The 20,053-nt window shown below is 35.3% G+C and overlaps 1 protein-coding gene across 5 annotated transcripts in view; it reads left to right on the top strand.

The window, feature by feature from the left end:
- Nucleotides 1–20,053, top strand: part of RPS6KC1 (ribosomal protein S6 kinase C1) — a 218,048-nt gene that overhangs the window by 137,606 nt on the left and 60,389 nt on the right. For all 5 annotated transcript variants that reach the window (XM_059938198.1, XM_059938190.1, XM_059938204.1 and 2 more), the window contains one exon: nucleotides 4,509–4,601. In XM_059938198.1, the coding sequence (XP_059794181.1) occupies nucleotides 4,509–4,601 (93 nt within the window). The remainder of the gene's footprint in view (nucleotides 1–4,508; nucleotides 4,602–20,053) is intronic.

The following is a 20,053-nucleotide window of genomic DNA, read 5'->3' as shown; positions in this document are numbered from 1 at the left end:
CCAAATAATGCTGACTTACTCTCAGGTTATTTAAGGATGAGTAGCTAACCCTACTCCACATGTGGTTGGTGGACCAGCAGCACAGCATCACCTGGTAGCTTCTTGGAAATGCAGAATCTTAGGCTCCACCAAAGACTGACTGAATCCGAATCTCCATTTTTACAGGGTCCTCAGGTGATGTGCATACATGGTAAAGTTTGAAAAGTACCTCACTAACAGATTGGTAAGAATTGAGATAGCTCTCATTGAGAAAAGGTAATAATATCAAGTGAAAGAGACTCTGGGCAGGATAAACAACAGCTTTAAAAAACCCCAAAAATGAAAACAAAGGTAAGGTTCACTTAACCATTTAGACAATGTTGAACAGAAATAGTAAATAGGTTTTACTAGTGTGCTAACTCTAGTCCACTGGTAGTGGCTGTATTGCAAGACAGAGTGTGGGACTAATAGAGTCTGCCATTGGCTTGAGCAGTTGAGTGATATATATACTTGCCATCTTTGGTTTTGAAGGTTGTTGGATTATCATATATTCTTGCCTTTCCCTTCTCCTCACCCTCTGTATTTAAGTTTTAAACTCCTTGCTTCTCTAGGCATCTTCTGATATAGTAGCCAATACAAATAAGTGAAATTTTCACTTTTTTCTTTAAGGAAATCAGCCATGTTGCCTAGAAATATTTCCACCCCACCCTGCCCCAATAGCAGTGGCTGAAGTTTTCCTAAACAATGTTATATTATTTTATAAATAAGATTTAATCCCCTCTTATCTATTACCTAGTTTTGTCATCTTAGACAAATTGCTTAACCTTGCTGCTTTTCAGTTTTCTCATCTGAAAAAAAAAAATGTTGGACTTGATCTCAGTCTCTTTCTTTTCTTAAAATTCTGTGGATTTATGTTTCCTTTTGCCATCTAAAAAAGGAATAGATCTATAGGGATTCTACCCAATTTAAACACTGCATATCAGAAATACAGGATTTTTTATTGATGGTTTTATTTCATGATCTTTCTTTGTTCATTTCTCTGATCTTAAACTTTTATAGATGGTTAAAGTAGAAAGAGAACTTGAATGATCACTTCGCCTTTGGTCTTTCCCCATTACAATTTCACCATTCCTGTCTTTGCAAAAGTAACCTTACTAAATCACTGTTTTTGTTGGGTTGTTTCTCATACAAAAACTTGTTTTCTACAGTCTGGAAAACATAGTCCAGACTTTTTCCCCTGGCATTCAAGGCCTGTTAAAGTCAATAAAACTGACCAACCTTAAAAGTGCAATTTTATTTTCCTTTGTTCTACAATTTGAACATTTTTTTCCCCACCAAGAGAGTTTTTTTTCCCCCAATCCTATGTATAATATCCTTTCCTAACCTAATTCCTACATAACATTTAAAATCCCCTTTGATTCCACTTCTTTCTGAGACCACAGTTTATCATACATATGATAAACTAGCGACTTATCTCTATTGTCTTATGTTTTTAAAAAATGTCTTATTGTTACTTAACTTTTCATGTATTTGGCTTATCTCCTCAGGTGAGTTGTAAACTTCTTGAAGCTAGGGACCATGTCTTTTTTTTTTTTTTAATGTTTATTTATTTGGCTGTGCCATGTCTTAGTTGCAGCATACGGGATCTTTAGTTGCGGCGTGCGGGATCTTTAGTTGCGGCATGCGGGCTCTTAGTTGTGGCATGTGGACACTTAGTTGCAGCATGCGGGATCTAGTTCCCTGACCAGGGATTGAGCCCGAGCCCCCTGCATTGGGAGCTCAGAGTCTTAACTGCTGGACCACCAGGGAAGTCCTGGGACGGTGTCTTTTGATGATTTATATCCCTTTCAGTTATCATGCACATAGTGGGCACACAGTAATTTATTGAAAGGCACAGTAGAGATTTTGTGGTTTGCTGTCTTTGCTGTTGGGATTGCTAAAGTGAACTGATAACTTTCTTTGGAAACTGAAAGATCCAATGACATCACTGAATAAGAGGGATGATAAGTAGGAGATAGCGATGTTGGACGAGTTTGGCCGTATTTTCAAAGATGAATGTAACGGATAAGTTATCACTTAAAGTGTTATTTTTCCTCCTATAACTTTTCCTAATCATTCCTTTCACCAAAATCACAAGCAGTGATTTCTTACTTGGTAATAGAGTAGGGGGAGGTGAATTCTTAATTATCAGAATGTGTTGTGTAGCAGAAGGACTGCAAGCAATAGAGTAAGGAGTTGGGGTCTAGCCTAGGATCTTTCACTGCTCTTTCTGACGGTAAACACCCAACCATTCTGAACTTCCTTTTATTTATCTGTAAAATGGGGATTATAATAATAACTTCTTGTAAGTACTACACTCAGGCCAGTGTGAGGTATGAAGATAAAATAATATAGACTAAGAGAGAAGAGACTATTTCTGTTATATGTCTATTAAAATACTCTGCTAAATGTTTTTCTGTCCTTAAAAATTCCCCTTGGATTTTAGGGAGGCAGAGATGTATCTTTGTTTTATGTCATCTAGCTCAGCACCTAATAAAGTGAGATTAAAAAGGAATTTTTTGGAAACATATCCTAGAAGTAGAAATTAAATAGATTTAAAAAGATTATTATTGGGCTTCCCTCGTGGCATAGTGGTTAAGAATCCACCTGCCAATGCAGATGACACGGGTTCAGGTCATTGTCCGGGAAGATCCCACATGCTGCAGAGCAACTAAGCCCATGCGCCACAACTACTGAGCCTGAGCTCTACAGCTCGCGAGCCACAACTACTGAGCCCGCATGCCACAACTACTGAAGCCCGCGCACCTGGAGCCTGTGCTCCGCAACAAGAGAAGCCACCGCAATGAGAAGCTCGCACACCGCAATGAAGAGTAACCCCTGCTCGCCGCAACTAGAGAAAGCCCGCACGCAGCAACAAAGACCCAACACAGCCAAAAATAAATAAGTAAAATAAAATAAATTAAAAAAAACATAAAAAAAGAGCAATGTACTTTAAAAGAAAGAAAAGATTATTATTATCCTGTCCAGTTGCCACTGTCACCAGCATTCTCAAGTTAAGTCTCTTTAAAAAATAAAAAGTTGTCTTTTTAAAAAAAAATTAAATACCACCTCTTTAGGCATATTGAAGTTAGTATTTGCTTACTAAACCTAAAAACAAAAAGAAATTATTTTGAAAGCAATTAGGATTGCTGCTTTTAGAAAATTTCACAAAGTGACAGTTTTCCCCGTTTGTAAAAGACACCTAATTTGTCTATGCAACCTCCCTCACTTGTTACCCTCCTCTCTTCCTCCTTCCTCTCTTTTCTGCTCTTTCTCTTTGCTTCTAACCAACATGCTAGGCACTGTGAATATAAAGACGAATAAGGCATACTTCCTGTTCTCAAGGAGCTTCTTGTCTAGTGATGCTGAGCTGCACTAGGACTTGAAGTATCAAAAACGTAACTCAGTAACTCTGGTAATCATGACATTTGGTTAACCAGGATATTTATCGTCTACTCATGGGGGTGATAAATGTTTCCTATATATTCTAACAGATTTTTTAACAACAAAAAGGTCTGCTTTGAGGGTATAATAAGGCTCTTTGTGTCCTGTCATCCTTTGCAGCATCACCATTTTAATATAAGGATTAATAAAGCATTGCTTTCTGGTTGTAAATGCCAAATGGAGATGTCTTTAGAGTTTATCTAGTCTAATGTTTTACTTTACTGATAGGGAAAAACTAAGACCAATGGATGGAAAGTTAGGATTATTCTTTTATTGTATGTGGTACTGAAATATCCCTTCCTTATTCACTGATCTTTTTTGGACTCCTTTTTGTGGTGAACAGACTAAGTTTTCCACATCACAGATGTTCAAATATTAAAAAATATTTTCTTTCTTCTGTAAATCATCTCTTTTCTAGGCTTACACAATCTCAGTTCTAATAATTATTGGTTATATGACAGAGTTTCTTAATTTTTCACTGTTATTGGCAATTCTGATTGAACTTGAATTTGCCAATCCCTAACATACCTAGTATATATTTATAAAGTAACATTAAAGGACTATAGTTTTATGATGAGAGAAAATGACTTATATTCCTTCCCTCCCCAAGTTTATCTATTGTTACATTTGTTTTAGTCTCCTCCTTCTAAATTACTCTTGAGCCTTCTGGGGTAAATATAAGGCTGTGATTGATGTCTCAGTTAGCCATTTGTTACAAAGTTTTATTACAGCTGTACAGTTCTGAATTGCATTTTTGCTCTGGAAACTATATCAGCTCATTAATTTTTCTTTTAAAAATTTTGTTTTCAATGTTATGATTTATTTACTTGCAACTATTTTCTTAATTTTTATTTTTTATTTTCTTCATTTTTGATTTTATTATTTTTTTATTTTACATTACAGACAAATAGAAACTTCCTCCTTTCATCTTTCCATTCTCTGATTTATGATAAATTTAGTTCCTTTGGCCTGGCATTTGCTTCAGCAGGCAGTCTTCCTTCAAGCACCTCCCTGATTGATGTATAATCTTTGATATCTTCCATTAGCCTCCAGGATCACTAAGTTCAAGGCCCCCTTGGAACCTAAGGAGCCCTGCCGAGGAGCTGAAGGCCTTCAGAGTCCTTGGGGTGATTGACAAGGTAATTCTTCAGTGTCTCTTCAAGAGTTCAGTCATAAATCGATGCATGCTGACATTATGTCTTTGAAGCTTTGGATCTTAAGGATATGAAACAAAAGGAGAAAATGACTCAAATGCATCTGCACTTTAAAATAACAAAAGAGAAGAGAAAAAGCTTTTATCTAAGCAATTCATGTAAGGTCATGCAAAATATACTTGTGTTAAAGGAGAAGGTGCTTATTTGTTGGCATTCAATCTAGTAAGGGGTTTGGTTTTATAAACCTGTTATAGTTATAAAAACTAGTGAGTCAGTAGTTGTTCAACATTAACTGGTATAGTCAATCTAATGGTAAAAAAAAAATGACATTCTCCTAATAAATACCATTTCTTGAGTACCTGCTATGTATCAAACCATGTATTAGGCATTTATATAATATAAACAATGTATTAATCCTATCCAACCTGTTATTTGCATGTTGGTAGAAAAGCGATGCTTAAAACAGTTTAAGTAACTTGCCCAGAAATCACATAGCTAGGGTGATTTAGGGTGGTACTGAAATTCAAACGTAGATCGTTGTGGCACCAAAAGCTATGCTTTTTCCAATACACTAAACCCCCTTTTGCACACACACATTTTTATATTTGGAATAAAAGTACTGCGATAACAGAGGTCTCTGCCATTGAGTTTCCCCAAATTTGGTGACATCTCAGATATGCCAGACATTAACAGTACTGAGCCTGTCAGAGAGTTTACAAATGTAATTAAAAAATCATACACAGTAAACTGTGTTTTACATATATTTGGTCAACCACCACTTTACCTTTCAAAGTGAAAGAAAATGCCTTAATATTAGGTATAAATTAATCTTTTTTATGTTAACCATGTTTTATGAAGCACCTTAGTGTTTATTTATAACTTCATGTTCATTGAGTACTTCTTGTGTTCTAAAGTATGCATGTGAGTCCATGCTAAAATTGAACAATATGCAGTATATTTCAGGTAATTTGAACAGTAACTAATAAGAGTTTGAGGTATTTCAAAATAAACAGTAGGTTGGATATTGCATGAAGCTCTCAGGTCTTATTAAATTCTTATAAGCATCATTTTTCTCAAATAGATTTATTTGACTGAATTTTGAAGTTAAAGAATTCTAAGCAGTAGGACTTTTGAGCCTGAAATATTTCCTTAACCATGTTTTTCCTAGCCTTTCCAGTTTAGAGAACATTCTATTTGAGAATACAGAGAAGTAAAATAGCAATTAAATAGTTCTTGGATTAATGAAAGGTTCTTGGATTTCTGTGCAGGCAAATATACTTTTTTGATGTACAATGTCTCCTCCTTCTCTTAGATCTGTTTATTTTGACAAAGTGTGACCTTTCATTGCTCTGCTCTAATCATGAGTAGGTCACCTTTAAGTCCTGATAATAGCTGTGAGTCTCACATGTATCCAAATAAGGATGCTGACAGTGGAAGAATTCCTAAATTCTGTGCTGAGGCATAATTCATTACTGTCTTTGTTCTATTAACCTGGGGGGTATGTTGGTATTTAGAAGGGGACGTTTTAACTTTTCTAAGTAGAAACAAGGAAATATGAACTTGGGAATTAATAAGCTTTACAAATAATCTTTAAAAATTTGTATACCAGTCTCTCCTTTGTAAAAACATGAATAGGTAGATTTTTTTAAAAAGTTGAATTTTTTTTTAATTGGAGTATAATTGCTTTACAATGTTGTGTTAGTTTTGAATTGTTTTTTAAGATAAATTCCTCCCCACTGTAATGAGGGATACCTAAAATTTGGGTTTTAGAAACTTGAAGTTTGGAAGAGAAGCGTTGTATCAATTCAAACAGCTAGAAAAAACACTGGATACATTAATCTCACCTGTACCGCTCTGATTCTGTTTCATTAATATGTTCTTCATGAGTTATTTTGAGTGTTATTATCTAACAACTCAGGAAAATAAAATTTCCCTAGGAATAGAATTTTATAGACTTTTATATATAAAGTAAATAAAGCAGATTTGTTCATTAATATCTAACCTGTAAGCTCCATGAAAATAAGATCGTGTCTTGTTCACCTCTATAATCTCATAGCACCTAGAATCATGCCTGGCACATAATGGATGCTTAATAAAAATTTGTTGAATGAATGAAATTGAGACTTAAATAACTTTAAATATATCATATATAGAGTGACACCTACTGGTATAATGTGAGACTGCTACCTAGTATCATGGTTCAAGACACTCAGATGTCTTTACCCAGAGGCACAGTAATTGCAATGCTGTATCTTGGTCTAGAATTCAAAGGGGTGTAAGTGACTTTCTGTTCTTTAATTGTGATTAGAAAATCTTTCATTAATATATATATGGGACAAGGAACTGAAGCTCTTGGAATATCAGTAAGCTGGTGTGCATTCAGAAGCAAGAATGATAAGGCTAGTGAAGGCCCTCAAAATTGTATCATACAAAGAAGAGCTGAAAAATGAGGTTAACCTAATAAAAACGTGTGGTCTTCATATTTTTGAGGGCTATACAAGATAGAGTGAATATATAATGTTCTGTTCAGATCTTGAGGGTAAAAGGGGTTATTAAGTATGCCAGAGAAATAGATGCAAAGTAGGACATCTTAGGCAAAATAGGGCATCTGTCTTTCCTGGGAGAAAGGCAGTGAGGGATAAGCCTTTTTTGTTCATATCCCCCAAAGGATACAACTAGAAGTAAATGAGTACAGATTTTTAAGTTTTGGGCTAATGATTAGAGATACCTTTCAAGAATTAGGATTGACCAAAGGTGGATTGGATTCCTTCATATCTTATTTGTTTCTTGTCAGTAGAAATACTCAAGTAAAGGCTGAAGGATCATTGATGAGGATGTTGTACAAGGAATCAAGCATTGGATGGATTTTTATGTTAGATAACTTTTAAAGATTTCTTTTAGCCCTCAGACTCATTTACACATAGTCTTCATGTAGTAATAGCTAGGGAAAGTAGAAATTAGTGAAATACAGTACTCAGATAAGAAGGATGGGATTGCTATTGTTTTCATATAAGTTTGTGCATGTGTGGATGCAAACTTTTGTGTTTCTGTCTGTGAGGTATGAATATATAGAGTATGTATATGTTTGTGTAGAAGGATTGTTTATATATAGGTAGTTTTCAGTTGAATTAGAAGTCTGGATTGGTAGTTTGATTGCTAATAGGATGCCCAAGTGCTGGGAGAGTTTCTGAGAAAGTTCACTATAATATAGCTTATCTATAAAAAGGATAAAGGAATCTATAATCTAGTAATGTACTAATGTCAGTTTCCTGGTTTTGATATTGTGCTATAGCTATGTAAGATGTCACCATCGGGAGAAGCTGGGTGAACGGTACATGGGACTCTGTTATTTTTGCAACTTCTTTTGAGTTTTTTTTTTTTTTTTTTTTTTTTGGGGAAAGGTTTTTTTTTTTTTTTTTTTTTTTTTTTTTATTTATGGCTGTGTTGGGTCTTTGTTTCTGTGTCAGGGCTTTCTCCAGTTGCGGCAAGTGGGGGCCATTCTTCATCGCGGTGCGCGGGCCTCTCACTATCGCGGCCTCTCTTGTTGCGGAGCACAGGCTCCAGACGCGCAGGCTCAGTAATTGTGGCTCACGGGCCCAGTCGCTCCGCGGCATGTGGGATCTTCCCAGACCAGGGCTCGAACCCGTGTCCCCTGCATTGGCAGGCAGATTCTCAACCACTGCGCCATCAGGGAAGCCCCTTCTTTTGAGTTTTAAACAGAGTTAAAAAAAACAAAAGGCTAGGAGGAACACTGACTTGAACATCAGAGTAAAAATACCAAGATGTGATCCCTTCATGTCCAGTTAACTCTTCTAGTTTGTGTGTAGCTGGAGAGTCATTCTGCATGTGGTGTGTGTATGGTGTTTACAAGGTTAACCAGTGAGGATGGTATGGTTGGATTGCCCAAATACATTGCCACTCCTTGAAAAACAGCTTCAGTGGGATGCTTTATAAGTCACTGTTATAAGAGATGCCACATAGTGTAAACCTAAAACTATTACTTCAGGTGCCTTGGCATTTTGTAATTGAGATAGCTTCCCAACTTTATCTGATGCTTGCTAGGTAGAATTCTTGGGTTGGCTTGCTACTGGGAAAAAATTTAATAACTTAGATGAAATGCACCAATTTATAGAAAAGTGTAGACTATCACCCAATAAGAAATGGATAATTTGAATAGCCCTATAACTATTAAGGGAATTGAATTTACAATAAAAAAAAATTCCTAAAATGAAATCTTGGGGCTCAACTGGTTTCACTGGAGAATTCTACCAAAATTTTAAAGAATTGACACTGATTCTATATATTCTTTTCCAGATAATGGAAGAAGGTGGATCAGTTCCCAGTTCATTTTATGAGGCTAATATTGTCCTAATACCAAAATCAAAGACGGTACAAAAAAGAAAATTATAGGCCAATATTCATAGATACAGAAATCCTCAACAAGATATTAGCAAATAGAAATCAGCAGTATGTAAAAGGAATTATGTCCCATGACCAAGTGGGGTTGATTTCAGGGATGCCAGGTTGGTTCAGTGTTTGAAAGTCAATCAGTGTAATCCATCCACATTAACAAGAGGAAAAATTGTATGAGTGTACCAATTGATGCAGAAAAAACGTTTGAAAAATTCAACACCGATATATGATTTAAAAAAATAATCTCTCTAAAATCTAGGAATAGAGTGGAACTTCCTCAACTTGGTTAAGAATATCTATAAAAATTTCACAGCTAATACCATAGTTAATGATGAATGACTGAATGCTTTACCCTAAGCTTGGGAACAAGGCATATTCTTAGCACATCTATTAAACATAGTACTGGAAGTTCTAGACAGTACTACTAGGCAAGATAAAGAAATAAAAGGCATATGAATTGGAAAGAAAGCAAACAGTTGACTCTATTTGAAGGAGACATGATGTTCTACACATATAGAAACATGGAAAATATCAAAAAACTAGAACTAATAAGTGAATTCAGCAAGGTTGCAAGATATAAAATCAGCTTACAAAAATGTTATATTTCTATATACCAACAGTGAACACGTAGAAACTGGAATTAAAAATACAATATCATTTACAATCACTGCAAAAATATTGAACTACTCAGGTGTTAATATAACAAAATATGTACAAGACTTTTATGCTGTAAAGTACAAAACATTGATGAAAAAAATCAAAGGTCTAAATAATTGGAGAAACGTACCATGTTTTTCGGCTTGAAAGACTCAACATAGAAATGATGGAAATGATGTAAATTCTCCTCAAATCTATACACAATTTTAACACAATTTCTGTCAAATTCTAGTTTTTTTTGTAGACATAGGCCAACTTACTTTAAAATTTACATGGGAAAGTATAGGAACTATAATAGCTAAAACAGCTTTGAAAAAAGAATAAGTGGGTACAATTTACTTGATTTCAAGACCATATAGCTATATAGTAATCAAGACAGTGTAGTATTGGTAGAGGGAGAGACACATAAATCAATGGAGTAGAATAGAGAATGCAATAATAGCCCCACAAATGCGGCCAGCTGACTTTTAACAAAGGTACAAAAGCAGACCTTGTAGGAAGAATCATCTTTTTAATAAATAGTGCTGGAACAGTTGGATGTCTATTGGCAAAAAATGAACCTTAACTTATACCTCATATGTTATACAAAAATTAGCTCAAAAGGGATCATACATTTAAATATGAAATGTGAAACTATGTAACTTCTCAAAGTAAACAGAGGAAAAAATCTTCAGTAGCTAAGCCTTGGTTTATAGAGGTTTTAGACGTGACACTGAAAGCATGATTCATAAAAGGAAAAATTGATAAGTTGACTTTATCAAGATTAAAAACTTTTGGTCTGTGAAAAACCCATTAAGAGAATGAAAAGACAAGCTACAGACTAGGAGAAATTATTTGCAAACCACATATATGACAAAGGACTCATCTAGAATCTATAAAGAATTCTTGAAAGCCACCATTAAAAAACCCAAAAAATACAACAAGAAAATTAACAAAAGATACAAAAAGCCATTTCACCAGATTAAACGATGGCAAATTAGCATATGAAAAGATGTTCAACATCACCTGTCATTAGAGAAATGCAAAACAAGATCACAATGAGGCATCACTATACACCTATTAGAAAACTTTATTTGTAATAGCCCAAAACTGGAAACAACCAAAATGTCTTACAATAAGTGAACAGTTAAACTGTGGTGCATCAATACCATGTAATATTACTCAGCAATACAAAGGAATGAACTACTGATACACACATCAACTCGGATGGATCTCAAGGGCATTATGCTGAATAAAAAAGTCAATCTCGAGTCAGCTCTACCCATCACCAGTCCCTCCCATCAGGGAACTTGCACAAGCCTCTTAGGTAGCCTCATCCACCAGAGGGCAGACAGCAGAAGCAAGAAGAACTACAGTCCTGCAGCCTGTGGAACAAAAACCACATGCACAGAAAGACAAGATAAAAAGGCAGAGGGCTATGTACCACATGAAGGAACAATCTAAAACCCCAGAAAAGCAACTAAATGAAGTGGAGATAGGCAACCTTCCAGAAAAAGAATTCAAAATAATGATAGTGAAGATGATCCAGGACCTCGGAAAAAGAATGGAGGCAAAGATCGAGAAGATGCAAGAAATGTTTAACAAAGACCTAGAAGAATGGAAGAACAAACAAACAGAGATGAACAATACAATAACTGAAATGAAAAATACACTAGAAGGAATCAATAGCAGAATAACTGAGGCAGAAGAACAGATAAGTGACCTGGAAGACAGAATGGTGGAATTCACTGCTGTGGAACAGAATAAAGAAAAAAGAATGAAAAGAAATGAAGACAGCCTAAGAGACCTCTGGGACAACATTAAACGCAACAACATTCGCATTATAGGGGTCCCAGAAGGAGACGAGAGAGAGAAAGGACCTGAGAAAATATTTGAAGAGATTATAGTCGAAAACTTCCCTAACATGGGAAAGGAAATAGCCACCCAAGTCCAGGAAGAGCAGTGAGTCCCATACAGGATAAACCCAAGGAGAAACACACCAAGACACATAGTAATCAAATTGGCAAAAATTAAAGACAAGGAAAAATTATTGAAAGCAGCAAGGGAAAAACGACAAATAACATACAAGGAAACTCGCATAAGGTTAACAGCTGATTTCTCAACAGAAACTCTACAAACCAGAAGGGAGTGGCATGATAAAGTGATGAAAGGAAAGAACCTACAACCAAGATTACCCAGCAAGGATATCATTCATATTCAATAGAGAAATCAAAAGCTTTACAGATGAGCAACAGCTAAGAGAATTCAGCACCACCAAACCAGCTCTACAACAAATGCTAAAGGAACTTCTCTTAGTGAGAAACACAAGAGAAGAAAAGGACCTACAAAAACAAACCCAAAACAATTAAGAAAATGGTCATAGGAACATACATATCGATAATTACCTTAAATGTAAATGGATTTAAATGCTCCAAACAAAAGACACAGGCTTGCTGAATGGATACAAAAACAAGACCCATATATATGCTATCTACAAGAGACCCACTTCAGACCTAGGGACACATACAGACTGAAAGTTAGTGGATGGAAAAAGATATTCCATGCAAATGGAAATCAAAAGAAAGCTGGAGTAGCAATACTCATATCAGATAAAATACACTTTAAATAAAGAATGTTACAAGAGACAAGGAAGGACACTACATAATGGTCAAGGGATCAATCCAAGAAGAAGATATAACAATTATAAATATATATGCACCCAGCATAGGAGCACCTCAATACATAAGGTAACTGCTAACAGCTATAAAAGAGGAAATCGACAGTAACACAGTAATAGTGGGGGACTTTAACACCTCACTTACACCAATGGACAGATCATCCAAAATGAAAATAAGGAAACAGAAGCTTTAAATGACAAAATAGACCAGATAGATTTAATTGATATTTATAGGACATTCCATCCAGAAACAAAAGATTACCCTTTCTTCTCAAGTGTGCACGGAACATTCTCCAGGATAGATCACACCTTGGGTCACAAATCAAGCCACAGTAAATTTAAGAAAATTGAAATCATATCAAGCATCTTTTCTGACCACCACGCTATGAGATTAGAAATGAATGACAGGGAAAAAAAACGTAAGAAACACAAACACATGGAGGCTAAACAATACGTTACTAAATAACCAAGAGATCACTGAAGAAATCAAAGAGGAAATCAAAAAATACCTAGAGACAAATGACAATGAAAACACGATGATCCAAAACCTATGGGATGCAGCAAAAGCAGTTCTAAGAGGGAAGTTTATAGCTATACAAGCCTACCTCGGGAAACAAGAAAAATCTCAAATAAACAATCTAACCTTACACCTAAAGGAACTAGAGAAAGAAGAACAAACAAAACCCAAAGTTAGCAGAAAGAAAGAAATCAAAGATCAGAGCAGAAAGAAATCAAATAGAAACAAAGAAAACAATAGCAAAGATCAATAAAACTAAAAGCTGGTTCTTTGAGAAGACAAACAAAATTGATAAACCATTAGCCAGACTCATCAAGAAAAAGAGGGAGGGCTTCCCTGGTGGCGCAGTGGTTGAGAATCTGCCTGCCAATGCAGGGGACACGGGTTCGAGCCCTGGTCTGGGAGGATCCCACATGCTGCGGAGCAACTAGGCCCGTGAGCCACAACTGCTGAGCCGGCGCGTCTGGAGCCTGTGCTCCGCAACAAGGGAGGCCACGATAGTGAGAGGCCCGCACACAGCGATGAAGAGTGGCCCCCGCTTGCCACAGCTAGAGAAAGCCCTCGCACAGAAATGAAGACCCAACGCAACCAAAAATAAATAATAAATAAATAAATAAATAAGTATATTAAAAAAAAAAAAGAAAAAGAGGGAGAGGACACAAATCAATAAAATTTGAAATGAAAAAGGAGAAGTTACAACAGACACCACAGATATACAAAGCATCCTAAGAGACTACTACCAGCAACTCTATGCCAATAAAATGGACAACCTGGAAGAAATGCACAAATTCTTAGAAAGGTATAACCTTATAAGACTGAACCAGGAAGAAATAGAAAATATGAACAGACCAATCACAAGTAATGAAATTGAAACTGTGATTAAAAATCTTCCAACAAACAAAAGTCCAGGACCAGATGGCTTCGCAGGTGAATTCTATCAAACATTTAGAGAAGAGCTAACACCCATCCTTCTCGAACTCTTCCAAAAAATTGTGGAGCAAGGAATACTCTCAAACTCATTCTGTGAGGCCACCATCACCCTGTTACCAAAACCAGACAAAGATACTACAAAAAAAGAAAATTACAGAACAATATCACTGATGAATATAGATGTAAAAATCCTCAACAAAATACTAGCAAACAGAATCCAACAACACATTAAAAGGATCATACATCATGATCAAGTGGGATTTATCCCAGGGATGCAAGGATTCTTCAATATATGCAAATCAATCAATGTGATAAACCATATTAACAAATTGAAGAAGAAAAATCGTATGATCATCTTAATAGATGCAGAAAAAGCTTTTGACAAAATTCAACACCCATTTATGATAAAAACTCTCCAGAAAGTGGGCATAGAGGGAACCTACCTCAACATAATAAAGGCCCTATATGACAAACCCACAGCAAACATCATTCTCAATGGTGAAAAACTGAAAGCATTTCCTCTAAGATCAGGAATGAGACAAGGATGTCCACTCTCACCACTATTATTCAACGTAGTTTTGGAAGTCCTAGCCACGGCAATCAGAGAAGAAAAAGAAATAAAAGAATACAAATTGGAAAAGAAGAAGTAAAACTGTCACTGTTTGCAGATGATATGATACTATACATAGAGAATCCTAAAGATGCCACCAGAAAACTACTAGAGCTAATCAATGAATTTCGTAAAGTTTCAGGATACAAAATTAATGCACAGAAATCTCTTGCATTCCTATACACTAATGATGAAAAATCTGAAAGAGAAATTAAGGAAACACTCCCATTTACCATTGCAACAAAAAGAGTAAAATACCTAGGAATAAAGCTACCTAGGGAGACAAAGACCTGTATGCAGAAAACTATAAGACACTGATGAAAGAAATTAAAGATGATACCAACAGATGGAGAGAGATATACCATGTTCTTGGATTGGAAGAATCAATATTGTGAAAATGACTATACTACCCAAAACAATCTACAGATTCATTTCAATCCCTATCAAATTACCATTGGCATTTTTTATGGAACTAGAACAAAAAATCTTAAAATTGTTTGAAGACAGAAAAGACCCTGAATAGCCAAAGCAGTCTTGAGGGAAAAAAACGGAGCTGGAGGAATCAGACTCCCTGACTTCAGACTATACTACAAAGCTACAGTAATCAAGACAAGATGGTACTGGCACAAAAACAGAAACATAGATCAATGGAACAAGATAGAAAGCCCAGAGATAGACCCACCCACCTCTGGTCAACTAATCTATGACGGAGGAGGCAAGGATATACAATGGAGAAAAGACAGTGTCTTCAGTAAGTGGTACTGGGAAAACTGGACAGCTACATGTAAAAGAATGAAATTAGAACACTCCCTAACACCATACACAAAAATAAACTCAAAATGGATTAGAGACCTAAATGTAAGACTGGACACGGTAAAACTCTTAGAGGAAAACATAGGAAGAGCACTCTTTGACATAAATCACAGCAAGATCTTTTTTGATCCACTTCCTAGAGTAATGGAAATAAAAACCAAAATAAACAAATGGGACCTAATGAAACTTCAAAGCTTTTGCACAGCAAAGGAAACCATAAACAAGACGAAAAGACAACCCTCAGAATGGGAGAAAATATTTGCAAATGAAGCAACGGACAAATGATTAATCTCCAAAATATATAAACAGCTCATGCAGCTCAATATTAAAAAAACAAACAACCCAATCCAAAAATGGGCAGAAGACCTAAATAGACATTTACATTTCTCCAAAGAAGACATACAGATGGCCAAGAAGCACATGAAAAGCTGCTCAACATCACTGATTATTAGAGAAATGCAAATCAAAACTACAATGAGGTATCACCTCACACCAGTTAGAATGGGCATCATCAGAAAATCTACAAACAACAAATGTTGTAGAGGGTGTGGAGAAAAGGGACCCCTCTTGCACTGTTGGTGGGAATGTAAATTGATACAGCCACTATGGAGAACAGTATGGAGGTTCCTTAAAAAACTAAAAATTGAATTACCATATGATCCAGCAATCCCACTACTGGGCATATACCCAGAGAAAACCATAATTCAAAAAGACACATGCACCCCAATGTTCATTGCAGCAGTATTTACAATAGCCGGGTCATGGAAGCAACCTAAATGCCCATCGAGAGACGAATGGATAAAGAAGATGTGGTACATATATACAATGGAATATTACTCAGCCATAAAAAGGAACAAAATTGGGTCATTTATAGAGACGTGGGTAGATCTGGAGACTGTCATACAGAGTGAAGTTAAGTCAGAAAGAGAAAAACAAATATCGTGTGTTAGCGCATATATGTGGAACCTAGAAAAATGGTACAGATGAACCAGTTTGCAGGGCAGAAATGGAGACACAGAAGTAGAGAACAAACGTATGGACACCAAGGGGGGAAAGTGATGGGGGGGTGGGGATGGTGGTGTGCTGAATTGGGCGATTGGGATTGACATGTATACACTGATGTGTATAAAATTGATGCCTAATAAGGACCTGCTGTATAAAAAATTAAAATAAAATTCAAAAATTAAGAAAGTCAATCTCAAATATATGTTTTATGATTCCATTTATATATCTTCCTTAAGGTCACAAAATTATATTTTTCCTAGTTTATTCATTTCCCATAGTTCATTCTATTTACGAATCGAGGTAATATAGGATAAAGACATTTTAAAAACTACTAATAAACTAGATAAGGATTAATAATTATTGCTATAATTTATTGATTGCATATTACGACAAAAGTGAGATAATCCAATATGCTTTCATATTGTTTTTGACAAATTTATTATTCTGTTGCAACTTTTAAGAAGTCACTGCTGTGAATATTATTTATAGTAAATGTAGAGTAATTTTCACATATATAAGACAACAATATACTTTACTACTATATTTTTAGTATGTAGTTCAAATATATAGTATATTGTAAAAATAGAGTAACGATTCTCAAATTAGAACCTGCAAATACAATATAATCATAGTTTCAGTATATTATAGTATATTCAGCAGTACTATAGATGTAGATGTATTTATAATGAAGTAATTCATCACAATGGTTTTGTGTGTAGCATAGTACTAATGATGTTGCTGTTGAAACCTATGTTTATAAATACTTAAAAATCACTATAGTACTTTTTTGCTTTTGGTCTGCCATGTAAGGATCTTGGAAGGCACCACTCCATCCTAACAACAAGTAAAAAGCTAAACAAACTGAAAAAGTAAGAACTCTTCTGAGATCTACCAGAGAAGTAAAGTCATAGGGCCAATAGTTGCCCCCCACATTGGAGAGACAGACATCAGATACAGAGAATCACAGGTTACTGAAGTAGAAACCCATCAGCATAAACCTCTGTGGGAAGTAGTCCCAGGGTATAAAACTGGACTGTAACTGACAAATTGCCAGAGTTCCAATAGGGACAAGTCTGAGAGCTAAAAATTCCAGGGGGTGTACCCTCACTTTTGTGAGTTTTATCTCCTGGAGCTCTACCAGGTTCTCACAGTGAATATTGGAGAAAAATCCCTTCAGACTTCTGGGAAGGGGAAAAGTAGACATTTTGAAATACACCAGAGCATTCTGTTCTTATTAGAGCCTAACTGACTTGGCAGGAGGGAAATACCAAACTCCAGTTTGGCTCTAGCTTTGTGTGTAGGGGAAGGGAAATACCCAACTCCAGTCCCCTGTAGCCATCTGGTTCCATCTAGGGCTGGGGAAAAGCTGATAGACACTTGTGAAATTCATAGTCCAGGGCCACAGGCTCACTAAAAGACTAAGACATAATCATAGGACTATAGAATTCCTCCCCTCTCCTGACATCTTACCACCACATTACTAAAAAAGTGTTAACTGGAGTTGCTTTCACCCAGTATACCTTGTACAGACTTCAACAAAAAATTACAAGGCATACTAGATGGCAAAAACCCGTAGTTTGAAGAGACAGAGCAAGAATCAGAACCAGACTCAGATATGGAGGAATGTTGGAATTATCAGGTCATGAATTTAAAAACAACTATGACTAATATACTGTGTGCTCTAATAGACAAAGTAGACAACATACTAGAACAGATGGATAATGTAGGCAGAGAGAAAGAATTTTATTCTAAGAAAGAATAAGAAAGAGAACTAGAGGTAAAAAATACTATACAGAAATGAAGGGTACTTTTGATTGGCTCATTAGTAGACTGGACAAGTCCGAGGAAAGAATCTCTGAACTTGAGAATATGTAAGTGGAAACTTCAAACTGAAAAGCAAAGGGAAAAAAACACTAAAAAAAAAAATGGAACAGGATATCTAAGAACTGTGGTATAACTATAAAAGGCATAATATAACATAATCAGAATACTGGAAAGAGAAAAAACAGCTTGTTCAAAATATTAATAGAAACAGTATATCCAATTATGTATAGTCATGTATGTATATATATGCTTATATGTACTTCTGTATAAGTGAAATGAATGACAATGATACCAGGGATGAGAGCGATGGATTAAGAATATTTTGCTATTATAAGATACCTGTACTACCTGAGAAGCAGTATAATTTTATTTGAAAGTGGAGTTAGATTAGTTGTAAATGTATATTGCAAACTCTAGGGCAAGCACTAAAGTAAAAAAAGAGGTATAATTTATTTGCTAAAATGGAGAAAAAATGGAATCATATAAAACGATCAATTAAAGCCACAAATGGTAGAAGAAGAGTGGGAGGAAAAAAATAGGAAAAATAAGCAGGACAATTAATAGAAGTAAATAATCATAAAGATCAATGGTCTAAATGTACCATTTAAAAGACAGAACTTGTCAGAGTAGATTAAAAAACAAGACCCAACTATATGTTATCTATAAGACAGTCACTTTAAAAGACACATTAGATTAAAGGTAAAAGGTTAGGGAAAGATTTACCATATTTACATGCATCAAAAGAAAGCAGGAATAGCTTTAGTAATTTCAGACAGTGCTGACTTCAGAGCAAGGTAAATTATTAGAAATTATCAGAGGCATTACATAATGATAAAAGGATCAGTTATCCAAGAAGATATAACAATCCTTAATGTGTACGTGCCTAATAATTGATCATCAAAATACGTGAGGCAAAAAACTGATAGAACTACAAGGAGAAATAGGTAAATCTATCATAGTTAGAGACTTCAACATCACTGTATCAGAAATGGACAGATCCAGTAGGCAGAAAATCATTAAGGACATAGTTGAACTCAGCAGCACTATCAATTAACATAATTGGACATAATCAACACTTACAGACTTCTTCATGCAACAATAGCATAAAATATATTCTTCTCAAGCTCACATGGAACATTCACCAAGGTAGACCACGATCACATTCTGGATCATAAAACACACCTTAACAACTTTAAAAGAGTAGAATTCTTACAATATCTGCTCTTAGACCACAATGGAATTAAATTAGAAGTCAGTGAAAGAAAGATAACTAGAAAATTCCCAAATACTTGGAGATTAAACAACATACTTCTAAATAGCACATAGGCCAAATAAAAAATCTGAAGATAAATTTCAAAATATTTTGAACTCAATGAAAAGGAAAAAACGAATTATCAAACTTTGTGAGATGCAGTGAAAGTGGTGCTTAGAAGGAAGTTATAGCATTGAATGCATATATTAAAATTGAAGAAAGATATAAAATCAGTCATCTAAGTTTCCGTCCTAGGAAATGAGGAAAAGAAGAGCAAATTAAATACAAAGTAAGCAGAAGAAAAGAAATAATAAAAATTAGGGCAGAAATCATAGGAATTGAAAACAGGAAATCAGTAGAGAAAATTAACAAAACCAAAAGCTGATTCTTTGAAAAGATAAATAAAATGAATAAGCCTTTATCTAGGCTAACTAAGAAAAAAAGAGAGATGACACAAATTTCTAAGATCAGAAATGAAAGAGTGGACATCACTACACACATGGACATTAAAAGGGTAGGAAAGGAATACTGTGAACAGCTCTGTGTACACAAAATTGATAATCTAGATGAAAAGGACCAATTCCTTGGAAGACATAGTCTCCTGAAACTCACACAAGAAATACACAATTTGAGCAGGCCTATATCTATTAAAGAAATTGAACCAATAATTAATAAGCTTCTAAAACAGAAAGCATCAGGCCAAATGGGTTCACTGGTGAGTTCCACCAAACATTTAGGGAAGACATTGTACCAATTCTCT

This window comes from Balaenoptera ricei, chromosome 1 (assembly GCF_028023285.1).
Source record: "Balaenoptera ricei isolate mBalRic1 chromosome 1, mBalRic1.hap2, whole genome shotgun sequence".
NCBI classification, from domain to species: Eukaryota; Metazoa; Chordata; class Mammalia; order Artiodactyla; family Balaenopteridae; genus Balaenoptera; species Balaenoptera ricei.
Note: the sequence above shows the minus strand (reverse complement) of the source record. Positions and strands in the feature narration are given on the sequence as shown.